This window comes from Mastomys coucha, unplaced genomic scaffold, assembly GCF_008632895.1.
Source record: "Mastomys coucha isolate ucsf_1 unplaced genomic scaffold, UCSF_Mcou_1 pScaffold8, whole genome shotgun sequence".
Lineage (NCBI taxonomy): Eukaryota > Metazoa > Chordata > Mammalia > Rodentia > Muridae > Mastomys > Mastomys coucha.
In genome coordinates this window covers 35,041,256-35,057,270 of record NW_022196914.1, presented here as the reverse complement: position 1 = coordinate 35,057,270, position 16,015 = coordinate 35,041,256, and the positions used below count along the sequence as shown (strand labels likewise).

The 16,015-nt window shown below is 47.4% G+C and overlaps 1 protein-coding gene across 4 annotated transcripts; it reads left to right on the top strand.

Annotated features, from left to right (window-relative positions):
* The first annotated feature begins 329 nt into the window (after positions 1 to 329).
* Positions 330 to 14,312, top strand: Slc6a18 (solute carrier family 6 member 18). Of its 4 annotated transcripts, none has more exons than XM_031359964.1 (12): positions 330 to 558; positions 2,549 to 2,689; positions 2,898 to 3,035; positions 3,835 to 4,016; positions 5,675 to 5,785; positions 6,953 to 7,065; positions 8,762 to 8,890; positions 10,562 to 10,718; positions 11,716 to 11,920; positions 12,348 to 12,477; positions 12,678 to 12,840; positions 14,036 to 14,312. In XM_031359964.1, exons 1-12 carry the CDS (start codon positions 402 to 404, stop codon positions 14,225 to 14,227), a joined length of 1,818 nt encoding a protein of 605 aa, XP_031215824.1. In that variant the 5' UTR covers positions 330 to 401; the 3' UTR covers positions 14,228 to 14,312. The 4 variants fall into 4 exon arrangements, with proteins under 4 accessions (XP_031215824.1, XP_031215823.1, XP_031215825.1 ...); XM_031359963.1 differs by having other exon boundaries at positions 12,318 to 12,477; XM_031359965.1 differs by lacking the exon at positions 12,678 to 12,840 and having other exon boundaries at positions 12,318 to 12,477; positions 14,036 to 14,311.
* The last annotated feature ends 1,703 nt before the right edge of the window (positions 14,313 to 16,015 follow it).

Below are 16,015 nucleotides of genomic sequence, written 5' to 3'. Positions count from 1 at the left end.
GACTCTTATGGAAAGTGAGCATGTGTTACCTCACAGGTTTAGTTACAGAATAAATAGGTTTTAGTGGCCAACTGGACTTCCCATTCTGGGAGTCCTCCTGCAGGTCCCAGGGAGCATCTGGCCTATATTGAGTGTGGTGCTAGCAGGGTCTGCTACTCACTGATCAAATGTACAGAAAACCTCAGGTAGGCCGGTAGATGCGGGTGTTGAAGATGGACTCTGCAGTAGGCAGGAACTTGATGCCAGTTATCAATTAACTGGGCTCCTTTAAATAAATGGAGAAATGCCTCAAGGAGGGGCTGACTTCTTTAGCTCCCTCAGAGGGCTTTCTGGACTAGTGTGCTGCAAAGTGCCCACTGTACACCCAGTCTTCCCAGCCATACCCTGGGTGACTGCTCAGCATGGCACAGGCCTCAGGGATGGACCCACTTGTGGACATCGAGGATGAGAGACCCAAGTGGGACAACAAACTCCAGTACCTCCTGAGCTGCATCGGCTTTGCTGTGGGGCTGGGGAACATATGGAGGTTCCCCTACCTGTGCCAGACCCATGGGGGAGGTAAGCTGCCTGCTTCACACCATGCCCTCTCCGTAGCGTTTCCTGCCCTTGAGTGGCAACTTTCCCTTCTTGGAAATTATAATTTGCTTTTGTCCAAAGAACAGCTCAGTGTCTTTGTGTCCATCCTGGTATCCAACCTTCTGGGTTCTTGAGTTAAGAGTAGAATGTTCCGTCATTGCTGCCTGCTACATCATTGCCTTTGTTCTGGATGCAAGGAGCAGCCTCTGGGTTTCTCATCACCACCTTGGTATCCAGCTGGACTCAGAGCTGATTTCTTCTTGGTTCTTTACATAATGTTATAGCTAGCTGCTTGGCTTCAGCAATGATTCACCCCAAAGCAGCGGTTCTCCGTGAGAGTGCAGAGGTTCTGCAGGACACCTGGTACTATGAACACTTTTTTTGTTGACCATTAAACTGTCTCCTTATGAGAGCCTATTACTTAGTAAAGGAGCCAAGTCCCCCCTCCTCCATACACACACACACACACACACACACACACACACACACACACACACACACACACAGAGCCTCCCTCCCTCAAGCACTTGTTTCCCTTCACATAGACACAAACTCATGGCACTCACACTGATATCTCCATACTGAGGATGCAGGAGACAAATAGGCTGTGTTATCTTGAGAGCTATCATGGAGCATCTCCCAATCTTGTCCCTAGGTGTCATAAGACAGTTGTGACTTTGTGGGGGGCTGGGATACCAGGCTGAGTTGTTACTCAGATTTCTCAGCTTCTTTAAATTCTGGGTCCCAGGCTGCACAGGTCTGTCTTCCCACTCCACGTTGTCTCTTGTTTTGGTTGCAACAACATGGGGAGCATCATTTTCAGGGACCATGTTTCTAAGCTCACTGCCTGGAAACAGACAGGGTTGTGAGCTTGTGGGCCTGGCTGCTCTGACTGTGGAGCAAGACAGAGAAGGCTGTGGTGGAAAAGTGTGCACATGTGTGGGTGGAGCAGACCTTACTTTCCCGGGGCCAAGAGCAGATAGAAGAACAGACAGAGCCATCCCATCTGATAAGAAAGCTCTTCCAAGATTCATGGTATGTTGATCCCTTTGAAATACAGACAAATAGGACCAAGGGGAGGGTAGTAGGACTTCTGTCAATTCATAGGGTTTCCACGGAACTGGGTTTGGGGCTAGGTACCTTGGCCTTGAATCTTCTCCGAACAGGCTTCCTACGGCACTTCAGTAACGTCCTTGGAAGGCTGAGGCAAGAACACTGTGAATTCCAGAGATAGCCTGGGATATGTAGTCTATATTGAATGTGAGTGAGTGTGAATGTAAGTGTGTATGTGTGTGTGTACCTGCGCATGTTTGCGCAGGCCAGCAGACAACCACAGCTGCTGTTTCGTTTACCTTATTTTTGACACACTATCTTTTAGTGACCTGAAATTTACCAAGTAGGCAATGGCCAGCTGTCCAGCAAACTACCAAGCTCTGCCTATCTCTCTCTTCCCAGAGCTTAGATTACAAATGTGTATAACCATGACCAGCCTTTTTTCATGGATTCTGGGAACTGAAACCTCAGATCCTCATGCTTGCAAGATGAGTACTTTAACAGCCAGGCTATATCTTCAGCCTGCAAGATACTACCTTTAAGAAAAAAATAGCGCCAGGCAGTGGTGGCACGCGCCTTTAATCCCAGCATTTGGGAGGCAGAGGCAGGCGGATTTCTGAGTTCAAGGCCAGCCTGGTCTATAGAGTGAGTTCCAGGTCAGTCAGGGCTATGTAGAGAAACCCTGTCTCGAAAAACCAAAAGAAAAAGAAAAAAAAATAGCAACAAAGGCTGGGTGGGATCCCCATGTCACTCCTGAAGCCTCTGCTGCCCCTCTCTCTGGTAATATTGCCAAAGTACATGCTGGGAATATACACTGTATTTAAACTGTTCTGAGTCCAACCTAAATGTGTCGTTTCATTAACCACACTGATACGCCATGGGCATCTGGGAACTATGGCCTCACCCTGTGTCTTTGCAGGGGCCTTCCTCATCCCCTATTTCATCGCCCTGGTCTTTGAGGGGATCCCGCTTTTTTACATCGAGCTTGCCATTGGTCAGCGCCTACGGAGGGGAAGCATTGGAGTGTGGAAGACCATCTCCCCCTACCTTGGTGGAGTAGGTATGCTTTTTTCTCATACTATGCTGTTTACTTAGACCTCTTGGGGACCTCTGAATTGTGTTTGGGGGAGCACACCTATGGTGAGGGACATGGTGGGTATAGGAAAACAGGGAGAAGGTTCTTGGAAAGACACATATGGCAGGCCATATGTAAGGGAAGGGATCCACTCATTCCCTGCCTGGTCCTTGGAGCACTACCATGTCTGCAGGCCTGGGCTGCTTCTCCGTGTCCTTCCTGGTCAGCCTGTACTATAACACCGTTCTCCTGTGGGTCCTATGGTTCTTCCTCAACTCCTTCCAACACCCGCTGCCCTGGAGCACATGTCCATTGGATCTCAACAGAACAGGTGAGAGCCCACTTGGCTATGGAGATTCTACATGTGGCACTGAGATAGATGCAGATCAAGCTACAGGGCACGTACTCAGGTCTTTCCCCTGCAGGGCACATTTGTAATCCAGCCCTTCACCTCCACTCTTGGCCTGTGAGACTACTTGAGGTTAGAGCCACCCAGACAGATTGGTTCACAGAGGCACCTAGTCTCATGCAGAGTTCTCCATCTTAGCCTTGGACCCAAAGAGAAACAAGAAAGGGCTCCTGGAGACCAAGGAGATAGATCAGTTGGCAAAGTGCTTGCATCTCAAGCATGAGGATCTGAGTTTGAGTCCCAGAACTCAAGCTGTGTGCTGTGGTACATGCTTATATTCCCAGTACTGGGGAAGTAGAAAAAGAAAGATCCCTGGGGCTCACTAGCCACCCAATCTAGCCTAATTGGTGAATATCAGGACAACGAAAGACCCTGTCTCAAAGATGGATGACATCTCTAAGGATGATACCCAAAGTTATCCTTTACCCTCCATGTACACATGTGCACATCTCTCTCTCTCTCTCTCTCTCTCTCTCTCTCTCTCTCTCTCTCTCTCTCTCACACACACACACACACACACACACACACACACACGGCTCCTGAACCCAAAGGGGAGGCAGTAAACACAGCCCAGGTAGGCCTTTCAAGGGCAGCTTGAGTGACAGGTCAGCTGTGAAGGTCCTGCCACACTGGCACATACAGTTCTTGGCTAATGCTTGGGTCATAGTATAGACTGACCCCATACCCTGTGGCTAGCCAGTGACAGTGCTCTTGGCTGCAGGATTTGTGCAGGAATGTCAGAGCAGTGGCACCGTGAGCTACTTCTGGTACCGGCAGACTCTGAATATCACATCTGACATCAGCAACACAGGTACTATCCAGTGGAAACTGTTCCTCTGCCTGGTGGCCTGCTGGTCAACTGTGTACCTGTGTGTCATCAGAGGCATTGAGAGCACGGGGAAGGTGAGCTGCACTGCCGCCTGCAGGCTGAGTGTAAGGAGCTGTGTGTCCCAGGGATGCTTTCTAGACTGACCCCTCTGTGGTTCCCAGTCCTGCCTGCACTGGAACTGATCTGTGTCTGCTGGGGATCAGCTTTCTTCTGTGCGTTTACATAGCATGTCCACCCACCTCCGGGTGTATATGTCGGATGTGTGCTCTTGTTGAAAGCATCCTGTCGGGTCTCTTTCATCCCATTCTGACCACTTTTGACCACTCACACCAGTGTACGTGACTGGGACCAGCTTTTCCATCTGCTTCTTTTCTGTGAGTCCCGATAAACCATTGTTCCTGTTGCTCTTTCTCTGAGAATTTAAGTCCCATTTGTTCTCCTTGGATTGCTACAGAGCTGCCCAAAGCACTGACTGCTCCACTCCTATGCCGCCCTTACTCATCACCAGCTGACCCCACCTATCCTGTGCCTTTAAGAACCTCTTCCTGTTTCTGTCCCCCTCTTCCTCCTGTCTTGGCACTGCTTTTGCTTATTAAGTGTTAATAGCACAAGCATTGTCAGGCTCTGCTATAAACAGGTAATTGTCTTTCAAAGACTGAGAACAGAGATACTTCTGGCTACGAAGCTTCTCTGGAATGAGAGGTTTTGGAACTCTCCCATGTTGTCATGTGCAGGTTCTCTTCAGGTGGCCATTTAGACCCTTACACCAGGGCTCTGCCTTTGACCAATGGCTGCAGAGTTTCTGCACAGAGTCCATGTAGCCTGTCATGTTCTCAGCAAACTCTTGAAAATGTGGCAGCAGATTCTGTGGTCTGTGTCATGGGGTTTATGCACACACAAAGTTAATTGTCCCTTGCAGGTCCTTTTCACACAGACACTTAGTGAGCAGAAGCCTGAAATACCAGCTGAAGATCTATGCTGGGCCAGTGTAGGAGGGAAGAGTGTGGGCAGGAGTAGACAGGGCCTAGCCCTGTGGCCATCTGGAGTATCAGGAAAGAGAGGATGAGAGAGATAGAGAGGGCCTTTATCACATAGCAAGTGCCCGATGGGCTTAGAAGGAGCATTGGAGAGTCTGAAGAGGAGTTCAGAAGGATACGAGGTCAGAAACAAAGCTGCCTAAGAAAGATCAAGCCCAAGCAAAAGAGGTTTAAAAAGAGGAGGCTAGAAAGGGGAGTGTAGAGGAGGTGGCTGTGGGCTGTGGAAAGGGAGGGGGAATTGAACAGGGGAGTCTGGGATATGAGAAGGAGGAGGCTGGGCAAAGGGAACAGAACCTGGGAATGAGGGAGAAGAGACTGGAGGATAAGAAGAAAGGATGAGGGTGGGAAGGGAGACTCGAGCAAGTGCTAAGAAGAGGAGGCTGAAGACGAGGCACCTCTTTATGGAACCAGTCCTTGTTGAGAGACACATGAGTATTCTAGGACCTCAAGGCTCACGTCATCTGACTCCAGGGGCTCAAGTGTGAAAATGAAAGTATACCCGATCACCTGATGTTTGCTCATGAAGCCCAAATCATGAACCTGACCTTGCCCTGACCCCACATTCCCAAGCACACACTTCTAGCTTGGTCTCAGAAGAATACTGGAACACAAATCCTGAATGTCTACCCAGCTGCTCCTACAAAGGCTTTCTTGTGACACATACCAGACCACATTTAACACTTTGTTATCCTCAGGTGATCTACTTTACAGCCCTATTCCCTTACCTGGTGCTAACCATCTTCCTCATCAGAGGTCTGACCCTGCCTGGAGCAACAGAGGGCCTGACCTACCTGTTTACTCCCAATGTAAGTAGACCTTATGCCTTCCGGGGATCGTGGCCAGGGCATGCTGTAGGTAAGGGCTGCCAAGGTAATGCAGGGTGAGGGCTCCCACAGGAACTAGGAGGGGCATCGTAGCATGCAATACTTTGATTCAGGACAAGTAGGTAACTGAGTGGGAGGCACATGAAGGAAGGCAGGGAGCAACTGAGGGCAGTGCAGGGAGGGGCTGACTGGGGACCATGTGGCCTACATCTGGAGCAGGTACTAACCTCTGCCCTGCTCCCCATAACAGGGAGCTACAAGACTCAGGATGCCTGAACTCATATATATTAGTTGTCCTTACAGAAGTATTCTTTGGTGGCCTCTGTGTGAAGTTGAGGTCCATGAGAGTCCCTGTAATAGTGACAAACACACACACACACATATATCCTCATAAGGAAACATATATGTGTACATTTGAACACACACATATGTGTGAACATATATATATTTGTATACATATATTTGAATGTAAATATTTGAACACATATACACATATATGTATATACACACATATATATTATACACACATACATGTATATACACACATATATATTCTCAAAAGGGAACATGTATATATATATATGTATGTGTGTATGTATATATATATACACACACATACATATATGTACATTTGAACACACATATAAGAATATGTATATTTAAACACATTTATTTGAACATAAATATTTGAACATACACACACCACACACAGATATATTCTCAAAATTGAACATATATATGTACATTTGAACACATACATATATATGAACATATATATGCATATTTGAATGTAAGTATTTTAACACACACCACACACATACATATATATATTTATATATATACATATACACACACATATATGTATATATGTATACACACACAGACACACAGACAGACACATATATATCCTGCTCCCAGGACCTCTCAAGGCATCCAAAGGTTCTGGTTCTGCAAGTTCTTGAGTTAGGGGGCTTGCCAGACTTACCTCAGAACTGGATCTGGTGCTACCCCCAGGCCTGCTCACTTCTGAGATGTTGGAACAAGCCACACCCTCCTGCTCACGAGTATGTCAAATGTTTTGGAATAGTCAGATGGACCAGCTGGTACAATCTGCCCTCTGCATAATGAGGCCACCCCCATTCATTCCAGATGAAGATTCTTCAGAATCCACGGGTGTGGTTGGATGCAGCCACCCAGATTTTCTTCTCCCTGTCCCTGGCCTTTGGAGGGCATATTGCTTTTGCAAGCTACAACCCACCCAGGTATGCAGCCCACTTGTGGTGTGGGTGCCTTTACAGCTCCAATGTTGAGCCAGCAAACCTGAGTAAACACAACCACTTGGAACCACATGGGATCACACTGTTGGATAAGGGAATTCCTGTGAACTCCAAGCAAGAACTTCATTCTGAGTAGGGCATTTGTTAAGATTTCCTGAGGTATTACTGAAGACAAGGCAGGGTGTCCTCTAAAGGTTGCCAGGTTGGGTCTTGGTGGCAGTGTCTCGAGTCTACCAGAATACTCAGCTCACCCAAGGCTGGACAGAGCTGTGTTATGAAGCAGCTGAGGATGCTTCAGGAATCTTGGCGTCCATTTGGAAATAGCAGAGTACTGCACTGGAAGGCATGTACCATGTGACATGGTAGATCATGGTCAGATTCATGTGTCAGGGTAGACCATGGCCAGATCCAAAAGAAGATGAGGATTTCACAAGCTTTGCACAGTGACTAATAATCATTCAGAAGCTGATCAGACAGGATTAGTAGTTGTCCTTGCAGAACTATTCTTTGGTGGCCTGTGTGAGGTTGTGGTCAAGGACCCCTATATTAAGCAATTGTGCATGAACTCCCTTCTGTCATGACTTCTGATTTTTTCTTTTGTTATGTCTGACAGACAACTCCATTTTTAATGACTTTTTTTTTTTTTTTTGGTTTTTCGAGACAGGGTTTTTCTGTGTAGCCCTGGCTGTCCTGGAACTCACTCTGTAGACCAGGTTGGCCTCAAACTCAGAAATCCACCAGCCTCTGCCTCCCAAGTGCTGGGATTAAAGGCATGCGCCACCACTGCCAGGCTTATTTCTTATTTTTATTAACATATTTTTATGTGTATGGGTGTTTTTCCTAGCATGCATACATGTGTGCCCGGTGCCTGAGGAGGCCAGAAGCGTGTTAGATCTCCTGGGACTAGAGTTATAGATGTTTGTGGATGCTGAGAATGGTACTTGTGTTCTTTGTAAGAGCTATAAGTATTCTTAGCCACTGAGCTAGCTCTCCAGCTCCAGCAACTTCATTTTTGAAGACTCACATGTCTTTCAAACTGGGTAGGATGCTGACCCAAATATGTATGACATGTGCATGAACCATAAAAGCACACGTACTGTTAAGCTTACTCATCTCCTGAAATAGCCATGATGCTGACACATGTAGATGCTGCTATCAGATACCCAGTCTGCACACAGCACCCAGGGTGCAGTGCTGCTAAGTTAAGCCACTGGGTCATACTATGACAGTCTCTACCAAACCAACTTTGTGTGGTCATCCACCTTTCTGTGGGATAAAGGAGGTTTCTGAGTGGCTCTTCTCTACCAGCCATTAGGGAAGAATATTACATATGTAATCTGGGATCAAAGGAGTGTTTGTCATATCTTAGTGGCCTGAATCCATTCAAAGTGCACCTATATGCATTTTTATTGGAAGACAGTCTTTAAAAACCTGCATTCATGCTCACCATCCCATAAATGCCCAGGCCCTTAGTGGCCCTGAGCTAGGTTGTAGTGAAGGAGTGTAAGGAGAGTCTGAAGTCATCCTGGGAGCATGAGATCACCACCCGCATCCTCAGGAGGTTCAGAGTGAGCATATCTCAAGGCACAGAGGTGCTAAGGAGGGGATCATTCCATTTCCTCCTATAGGAAGCCTGGTTCTGACCCAGAAAGTCCCATGATGGCCATGTGCTTGTGTCCAGGAACAATTGTGAGAAGGATGCCGTGACTATTGCCCTGGTCAACAGCATGACCTCCCTCTATGCATCCATCACCATCTTCTCCATCATGGGATTCAAGGCATCCAATGACTATGGGAGGTGCCTGGACAGGTGAGCATAGGTATTGTACTGGGATTTACAGGACAAGGTCATCAGACAGATGCCCACAGTGGAGTCCACATATGCATGGAATGTATGGGCATGTTCCCTTTCTCCAGGGCAATGAGATGAATAGTGTCCTCTGAAGATTCCTGTCCACTGGCAACCTCAGAATATGACATGATTAGAAGTAGGTCTAAGAAGTAAGTCTGCCTTTGACAGAAGTAAAGTAGGAATTGAGATGAGGTAATCCTGGAGCAGAGTGGCCTTAAAGCGATGTCCTAATGGGACAGAAATGGACACAGAAGAGGCAGCTGTGATAGAGAGGAGAGAGGCTATGATGCAATGAGCGATGGCTATGGCCACTGGGTTGTAGAAAAGGAATGCATTGGTTGCTTTTCTTATCTATGACAAAAAGTTACCTAGTGGAAATAACCTTCAAGGGGGATTGTTTTCCTCATGGCTTTAGATTCTAAACTTTAAGAAGTTCAATTCATGCTTGCTTGGTCTCATATGGTCACATACACATCAGGATTGTGTGTGTGTGTGTGTGTGTGTAAATTCCTCAACTCATTGTGAACATGGATAAAAGAAACAGAAAGGATCAAGAAATTAACTCTCCCAAAGATACACTTTCAGTCACTGACTTCCTCCTTAAGTCTCTAGAACCATCAAACAGCACTACCACCCCTGAGACTAGGATTTCACACATGCCTATGTGGGATGCTTTCTATTTCAACCATTACATTCCACCTCAGCCCCCAAGTCACATGGCTCTCTCATAATGAAAAATGCATCCAGTCTGTTCAAGTATCTTTAAAGTCTCAACATTTGTAACATGGCTTGAATGTCAGAGTTCAAAGTCTCCTCTGAGATTGACACAAACTCCTAGCTGTAAGCAACTGGAACATCAAGAAGAGAGATAATTCCAAAACAAAATGGCACAGGAAACACTCTAATTCTAAAAGGGAGTATCGGGAGAATAGCAAAGAAGGATCAAACCAAAGCAAGACTGAAAACTAGAAGAGACAGATGTGAAATCCTGCATCTCTGTCTGGTACCCAGGACACATGGCAGTGGTATGAGCTCTGACAGGCCCTGGCAGCCCCATTTCCATCGTCTTTTCAGCTGTATCTGTATGGCTTTCTTCTTGTTCTTTTTGTTGCCTGCAGCTCTCCTTAGCAGAAGTTCCAAATATCTCAAGCATCATGAGGCATCCACAGCCACTTAGGCTTCACCTTCACAGCTTCCCACGCTGTCTTCCCAGCAGCTGCCTGAATGAGGGGACCTCATTTCACCTCCTGGCTTCCCAGACGTTTCTTAGAAATCTAGAGGGACCTGCCCTACAACCCCTATATTTTACAAATTCATAAAAGCTGCATCAAGTGGGTGATGCCAAGGTTTGCTCTCCCCTTACTGCCAGGTCTCTCACTAATGAAGTGAGATCCTCACTCATGACCACATAAAGATGTCCCCATTCTTGGTTCACAGGTAGAAATAACTCCCCCTTCCTAATTATGGCCAGATACAGGTATCCATGAGACACAAAAGACTCTAGGAAAGTTGGAGTTCTCATTTGAGTGCTGCTAATTTGCTTCAGAACTTTTCTGGAACATTGGAACATTTGTTGGATTGTAGATTATCCAGTTCCCTCCTCACTGGCTTTTTTTCCTGCTCCTGCAGAAATATCTTGAGCCTCATCAATGAGTTCGACCTTCCAGAGCTCAGCATCTCCAGGGATGAGTACCCATCTGTCCTCATGTACCTGAATGCCACTCAGGCTGAGAGGGTGGCCCGACTTCCCTTGAAGACCTGCCATCTGGAAGATTTTCTGGATAAGGTACCCACAGAGACAGGAAGGAAGGGATGTCCCTGGGAAACCACGGCCACTTAGGGCCATGCAGAACTGCAAAAGGCTGGGGACATATCCCACGGGAAACTACCAAAAAAACAAAAACAAAAAACAAAAAACCAAACAAAAACAAAACAAAACAAAAAAACACCTCAGTCCATCTGCATCTGGCAGACAGGATGACTTCAGAATGACAACATTGTTGGGATAGAGAACACAGGAGGGAGTAGCCAGAACCTGGTCATAGAGGCCAGTGGATGCTGGGGACCTACAGGCACCAGGCTACGGATGGCCATTCAGGGGGAAGATTCTCAGGGCAGTAACTCCTGGTCTCTGACTCCAAGGTCATAGATTCTCTGTTCAACTGTTTCATAGTTCTTATTCAAACAGAAACCTTCCTTCTCTCAGAGGTGTGCCTGTGGCATGTCTTCTTAGAAGGGCAGGGTAGCACTTCTGACACCAGAAGTGTGTGTGTGTGTGTGTGTGTGTGTGTGCGTGTGTGTACTTAGGTTATGGTGTAGAGTGTGTACACATCACAGTATGTGACACACATGTCATGGTAGGTGAGAGGGTGCACAAATGTGATGCTGTGGCTCAAGCACACTTCACAGTGCAGGGTATACCCGTGTCATGGTGTGGGGCATGTATATGTCCCAGTGTCGAGTACAAAAGTCATAGTGAGGGTATACATGTGTTGTGGTGGGGGTGCAAATGTGTTATAGTGTAGGCGCGCATGTGTCATAATGAGGGTTTGTATGTGTTATAGTGTGGAGCAGGTATGTCATTCTATGGGGCACATGTATCATGGTATGGGGTATGTACATGTTACGGTGCTATACACACATGCCCGAGTGTGTGTACATGTCGCTGTGTGTACATGTTTCAGTGGAGCATACACAGGTAATGGTATGGATGCACGTGTGTCATGATATGGGTGTGTGCATGTTACGATGTGAGGTGTGTGCTGTGGACCTTTGTGTTACAGAGTGCCTCGGGCCCAGGCCTGGCCTTCATCGTTTTCACAGAAGCTGTCCTGCACATGCCAGGTGCTTCTGTGTGGTCTGTGCTCTTCTTTGGGATGCTTTTCACCCTGGGTCTGTCCTCCATGTTTGGGAACATGGAGAGTGTCATCACACCACTATTTGACATGGGGATCTTCCCCAAAGGTACACCCAAGGAGGCCGTGACTGGTGAGTAATTACCTGGAGGGCCTGCCCTCACTGTCTACTTTGGCCTGTTGTCCATCCAGCCCACTGTTCAACAGCCCATCTGGAAGCAGAGCTCTGGAGTTCATGTTCTTGGAGAAGGCTGTGCCTTCTAGAGTCTGTGAAGCCCCAGTGCCCCCAGGTTGGGGAAATAGTGGAGAAGGAAAGGATGAGGCCTGGGAGATAGGAGTAGGGATAAGGGAGAAGAAAGAGCTGGGCTTTTCCTTCCCTATTCTTATGCAAGCTGAGCCCCATTCCTCAGGGTCCTCCCAGTTGCCTGGCACAGCACCTGGTGGGGGTGGGGAAGATCAAGGGCAGGGCTATCCAGGGCTTCCTAGCCCTCCATCTTACCGTCTCTCACCCTGCTTATCTTTGTCCCCAGGGGTGGCTTGCCTTATCTGCTTCCTCTCAGCCATCTGCTTCACACTGCAGTCTGGAAGCTACTGGCTGGAGATCTTTGACAGTTTCGCAGCCTCTCTGAATTTGATCATCTTTGCCTTCATGGAGGTGGTGGGGATCATTTACGTCTACGGGATGAAACGGTGAGCTGTTCCCATGCATGGCGGGAAAGAATGGGATTGTGGTGCAGCATATGTACCCACAGCTGTGCAGATCTTGGGGGACATGCTGAGATAGTACCCTAAGATCCAGGGTAGGGTCAGGGTGCCCACTGTTCTTGATTTTCAAAGATAGGTTGTTCAATGAGGCCATACAAGGAAGCCTGAGCCATTGTCTTCTGCAGGTTCTGTGATGACATTGAGTGGATGACTGGGCGGCGGCCCAGCCTCTACTGGCAGGTGACATGGAAGGTGGTGAGCCCTATGCTGCTCTTCAGCATCTTCCTGTCCTACATTGTCCTTCTGGTCCAGACACCGCCCAGCTACAAGGCTTGGAACCCCCAATATGTAGGTCCTTCCAACAGTGCTGTGGCAATCCCTCAGGCTTGACCTAGCACCCAGGGTACTACCCACAGTTTAGATAACCTACACATGGCAGTGTGGTAGTGTGGCACTTCTGGTAACTGGGAAATTAGAGATATAGATATGATGGTTGGCTATAAGGCCTGAGGCTTCTGGCATTCCCAGGCAAGGGCTTTGGTAAGCAGAGAGTGGATTCCATGGTGTCTAAACTCTAGGGTAGCTGTTCTCTTTTGTTTGTTGTTTTGTTTGTTTGTTTGTTTTTCTTTTTTTTTCTGGGTAGCTGTTCTCAACCTGTGGGTCATGACCCCTTCTGAAAAGTCATTTCACAGGGTCACCTGTGATTCAGAACAGTAGCAAAATTATAACATAGCAACAAAAGTGAGTTTATGGTTGGGGAGTCACCACAATATGAGGAACTGTATTAGGTCATGGCATTAGGAAGGCTGAGGACCTAGTAGCCTCCTTGTTAGTGACATGGCCTCATTTCGGTCTCAGTGTGTCTGGGGACAAATAGCCAGAAAACTGTTCATTTTCTATCTGTGAGAAGACAAGCGATGAGCAGAGGGTGTCTTATAACTAGCAATATGATCCATCTTCTAAAGTGAGCTAGTCTCTTCCAGCTGTGAGTCCTGTCCTTTATTTACCCAACTTCCTAGTCCTCAGAGACACATGTGCACAGTTCAGAACTTCACCTGCACCCGTGCCTCTCCTCATCATGAGAGCAATCCTTTCCAAGTCATTCCTAAAGAAAGACCCCAGCAGGGGCCAGCAAAGTAGGCTGTATACCTTAGAGGTTTTCATGAGAACTGTCTCATTAGATGTACCTTTTACTTGTCTACATAAATGCACAGAAGTATAGTGAAGTTGGGTGAGTGGTGTTGCCATGTAACAGAGGAGAAAGCTGGGGACCTAGATTGATAGTTGTATGGACCCAACTGGCCTCTTGGTGGTTCCCACCCTCAGAAGGGGCTGGGGTAGAGGAAATTCTGGCCAAACTTCTTTCATTTTCTTAAGTGCTCATTGTTGTTACAAGCAACCGGGGGTGGGGGAGGGAGGGTAGGAGATGAAGTTACCATTTATGTTGCTGGTGACCAAGAATCAATCAGCCTGCCTCCACTTGGAGATGGGTGGTGTGGTCTCTGTCAGCATACATATCTGAGCATGCTCTTTGTCCCCACAGGAACATTTTCCCTCAAGAGAGGAGAAGTTCTATCCAGGATGGGTGCAGGTCACCTGTGTGCTTCTGTCCTTCCTGCCCTCACTGTGGGTTCCTGGAGTTGCTCTGGCTCAGCTACTGTCCCAGTACAAACGGAGGTGGAAAGATACACATCTGGAAAGTGGTCTGAAGCTACAGGAGAGCAGAGGTTGCTGAGGCAAAGAGCTAGGGTAGATCAGGGTTGGGAGGAAAACCTATGCCACCCAGATGCAGCCTCATTACACTCTGTCCACTACTGAGACCACGTGATTATTGCTTCTCTATAGAGACTTTCTCTATAGAGACTCATAGATTCAGGTTAGCTGCGTGCTGCCCAGTGAGAGTCCATGTGATGCCATTCCTAGGTCTCACAGGGTGCGTTTATGTGTGAATATGGCTTTCCCCTAGAATCCATGCTGACTTGGGTAGCCCCGAGTGTACTTTGTTGGCATAGTGGCAAGACTGTGGAATCCCTTATATCCCCTAATATGGCCTCCACATCACTAATTTTAGAAATCCAGACCTACTGCTGGTCTTCAAAGGAAAGCTGAGCTCAGGGGGAGAAGCCTGACAGGCAGGAAACTTCTTTCTTCTCCCATATCATCCTGGTGTTTCCACATCTAGAAAGAGAGAGACCCACAGGTACAGATACCAGGCTATTAGAGGACCGAGGATCCCATGCCTACAATCATTGCCGCGGGGGTGAGGTGATCACAGCTGAGGAGACGCTGCAGGGGTGAGGTGGTCACAGCTGAGGAGGCGCTGACTGTACTCTGACTCACCAGACAGACTGTCACTTTTATTTTTCAAGCATCTAATTTTTGCTTGCCAAGAAGGTACAAAATGGCTCCTGGACAGTCAGATCTCTTGAGAGTGATAACCAGTTATTTACTCTAATTTATTCACTCATTGGTACTCTTCACCAGCAGGCCTCTGTAGCTTTGTAGTACAGCCATGGCTCCAAAATCACAGCAGGGCTCAGAGAGCCCCTCCACCCACACCCCGTTCTGTTTTCTGCCTCTTCCATCAGGACTGTAAAACAGCGTCATCTCTGAAACCTGGGGATTTGGGCAAGGATGTTCACTTCTTGCCATCTATACCAACCAGTGGCTTTGTGATGTCAGTAACTTCCCAGGCACAGCTGACCCTGGTGCCTTTAGGGGGAGAGGGGTGGGGGTCGGGGATAGGGGGTGAAAGAAGGACAGTGGTGCTGTCCACGGTGCTGACATTTTAAGCAAGAAAGGTTTATGTGTGTGTGCAAATGTGGCTCTTACTGGAAGCCATCCATGTCAGGGATAGCCCAGAATCCAAAGTAAATATGAAAGTCTCTGTGGCTGTCCATCTGCATATCCACTGAGCACTATACACAGAATGAACCCCAAGGTGCACAACGGAAATTATTCAAGCCTACAAAGGATTAAAGCCTGCACTTGGTCCAGCATCCTGGACTATGACAACTGCCCATGCCCATCCATTCTGGCATTGATAAATACTCTTGATAAGCAGAAATATAAGAAGCACCTACCTTTATACAAGGTACTTTGTGTCCATATCATGTTTCAAAATTGGGTTGTCATAGGGGTCTATTATCAGCGAAATACTTTCAGTGTAGGGCATCATAAGCAGGGTGGGTTCTGTCAGCACCTTGTAAGAATAGGCTTTCTCCCAGGACTGAAATGGAAGTGTGGACCCTAGAATTCGGAGTCCTGCTTAGTCATAGAGAGCAAGGGCTTGGGTGCTAACCTTTCCAGAATAATCCATTCTGCATCCATTCTTGATACAGCTGTGAAAATATCCAGGTAGAAGGAAAGATGGACAGGAGGCATGTCTAATGGGTGGCTTACAGGTAGACATACCAACATATGGGCAGTCCAAAACATCAGAGGTTCACCAACCTCTACCAAACAGGCTGATTGTTTGGAGGCCCTGATGAGTGGCTGGGATATTGGGGTGGCTACCAAAGCA

What these genes read in the sequence shown, in the direction of transcription:
- Slc6a18 (XM_031359963.1), top strand. Translation starts at nt 402, where the DNA reads ATGGCACAGGCCTCAGGGATGGACCCACTTGTGGACATCGAGGATGAG. An exon ending in GTGCCAGACCCATGGGGGAG is followed by an intron (nt 559 to 2,548) that starts GTAAGCTGCCTG and finishes GTGTCTTTGCAG; the next exon opens with GGGCCTTCCTCATCCCCTAT. An exon ending in TATGGGAGGTGCCTGGACAG is followed by an intron (nt 8,891 to 10,561) that starts GTGAGCATAGGT and finishes CTGCTCCTGCAG; the next exon opens with AAATATCTTGAGCCTCATCA.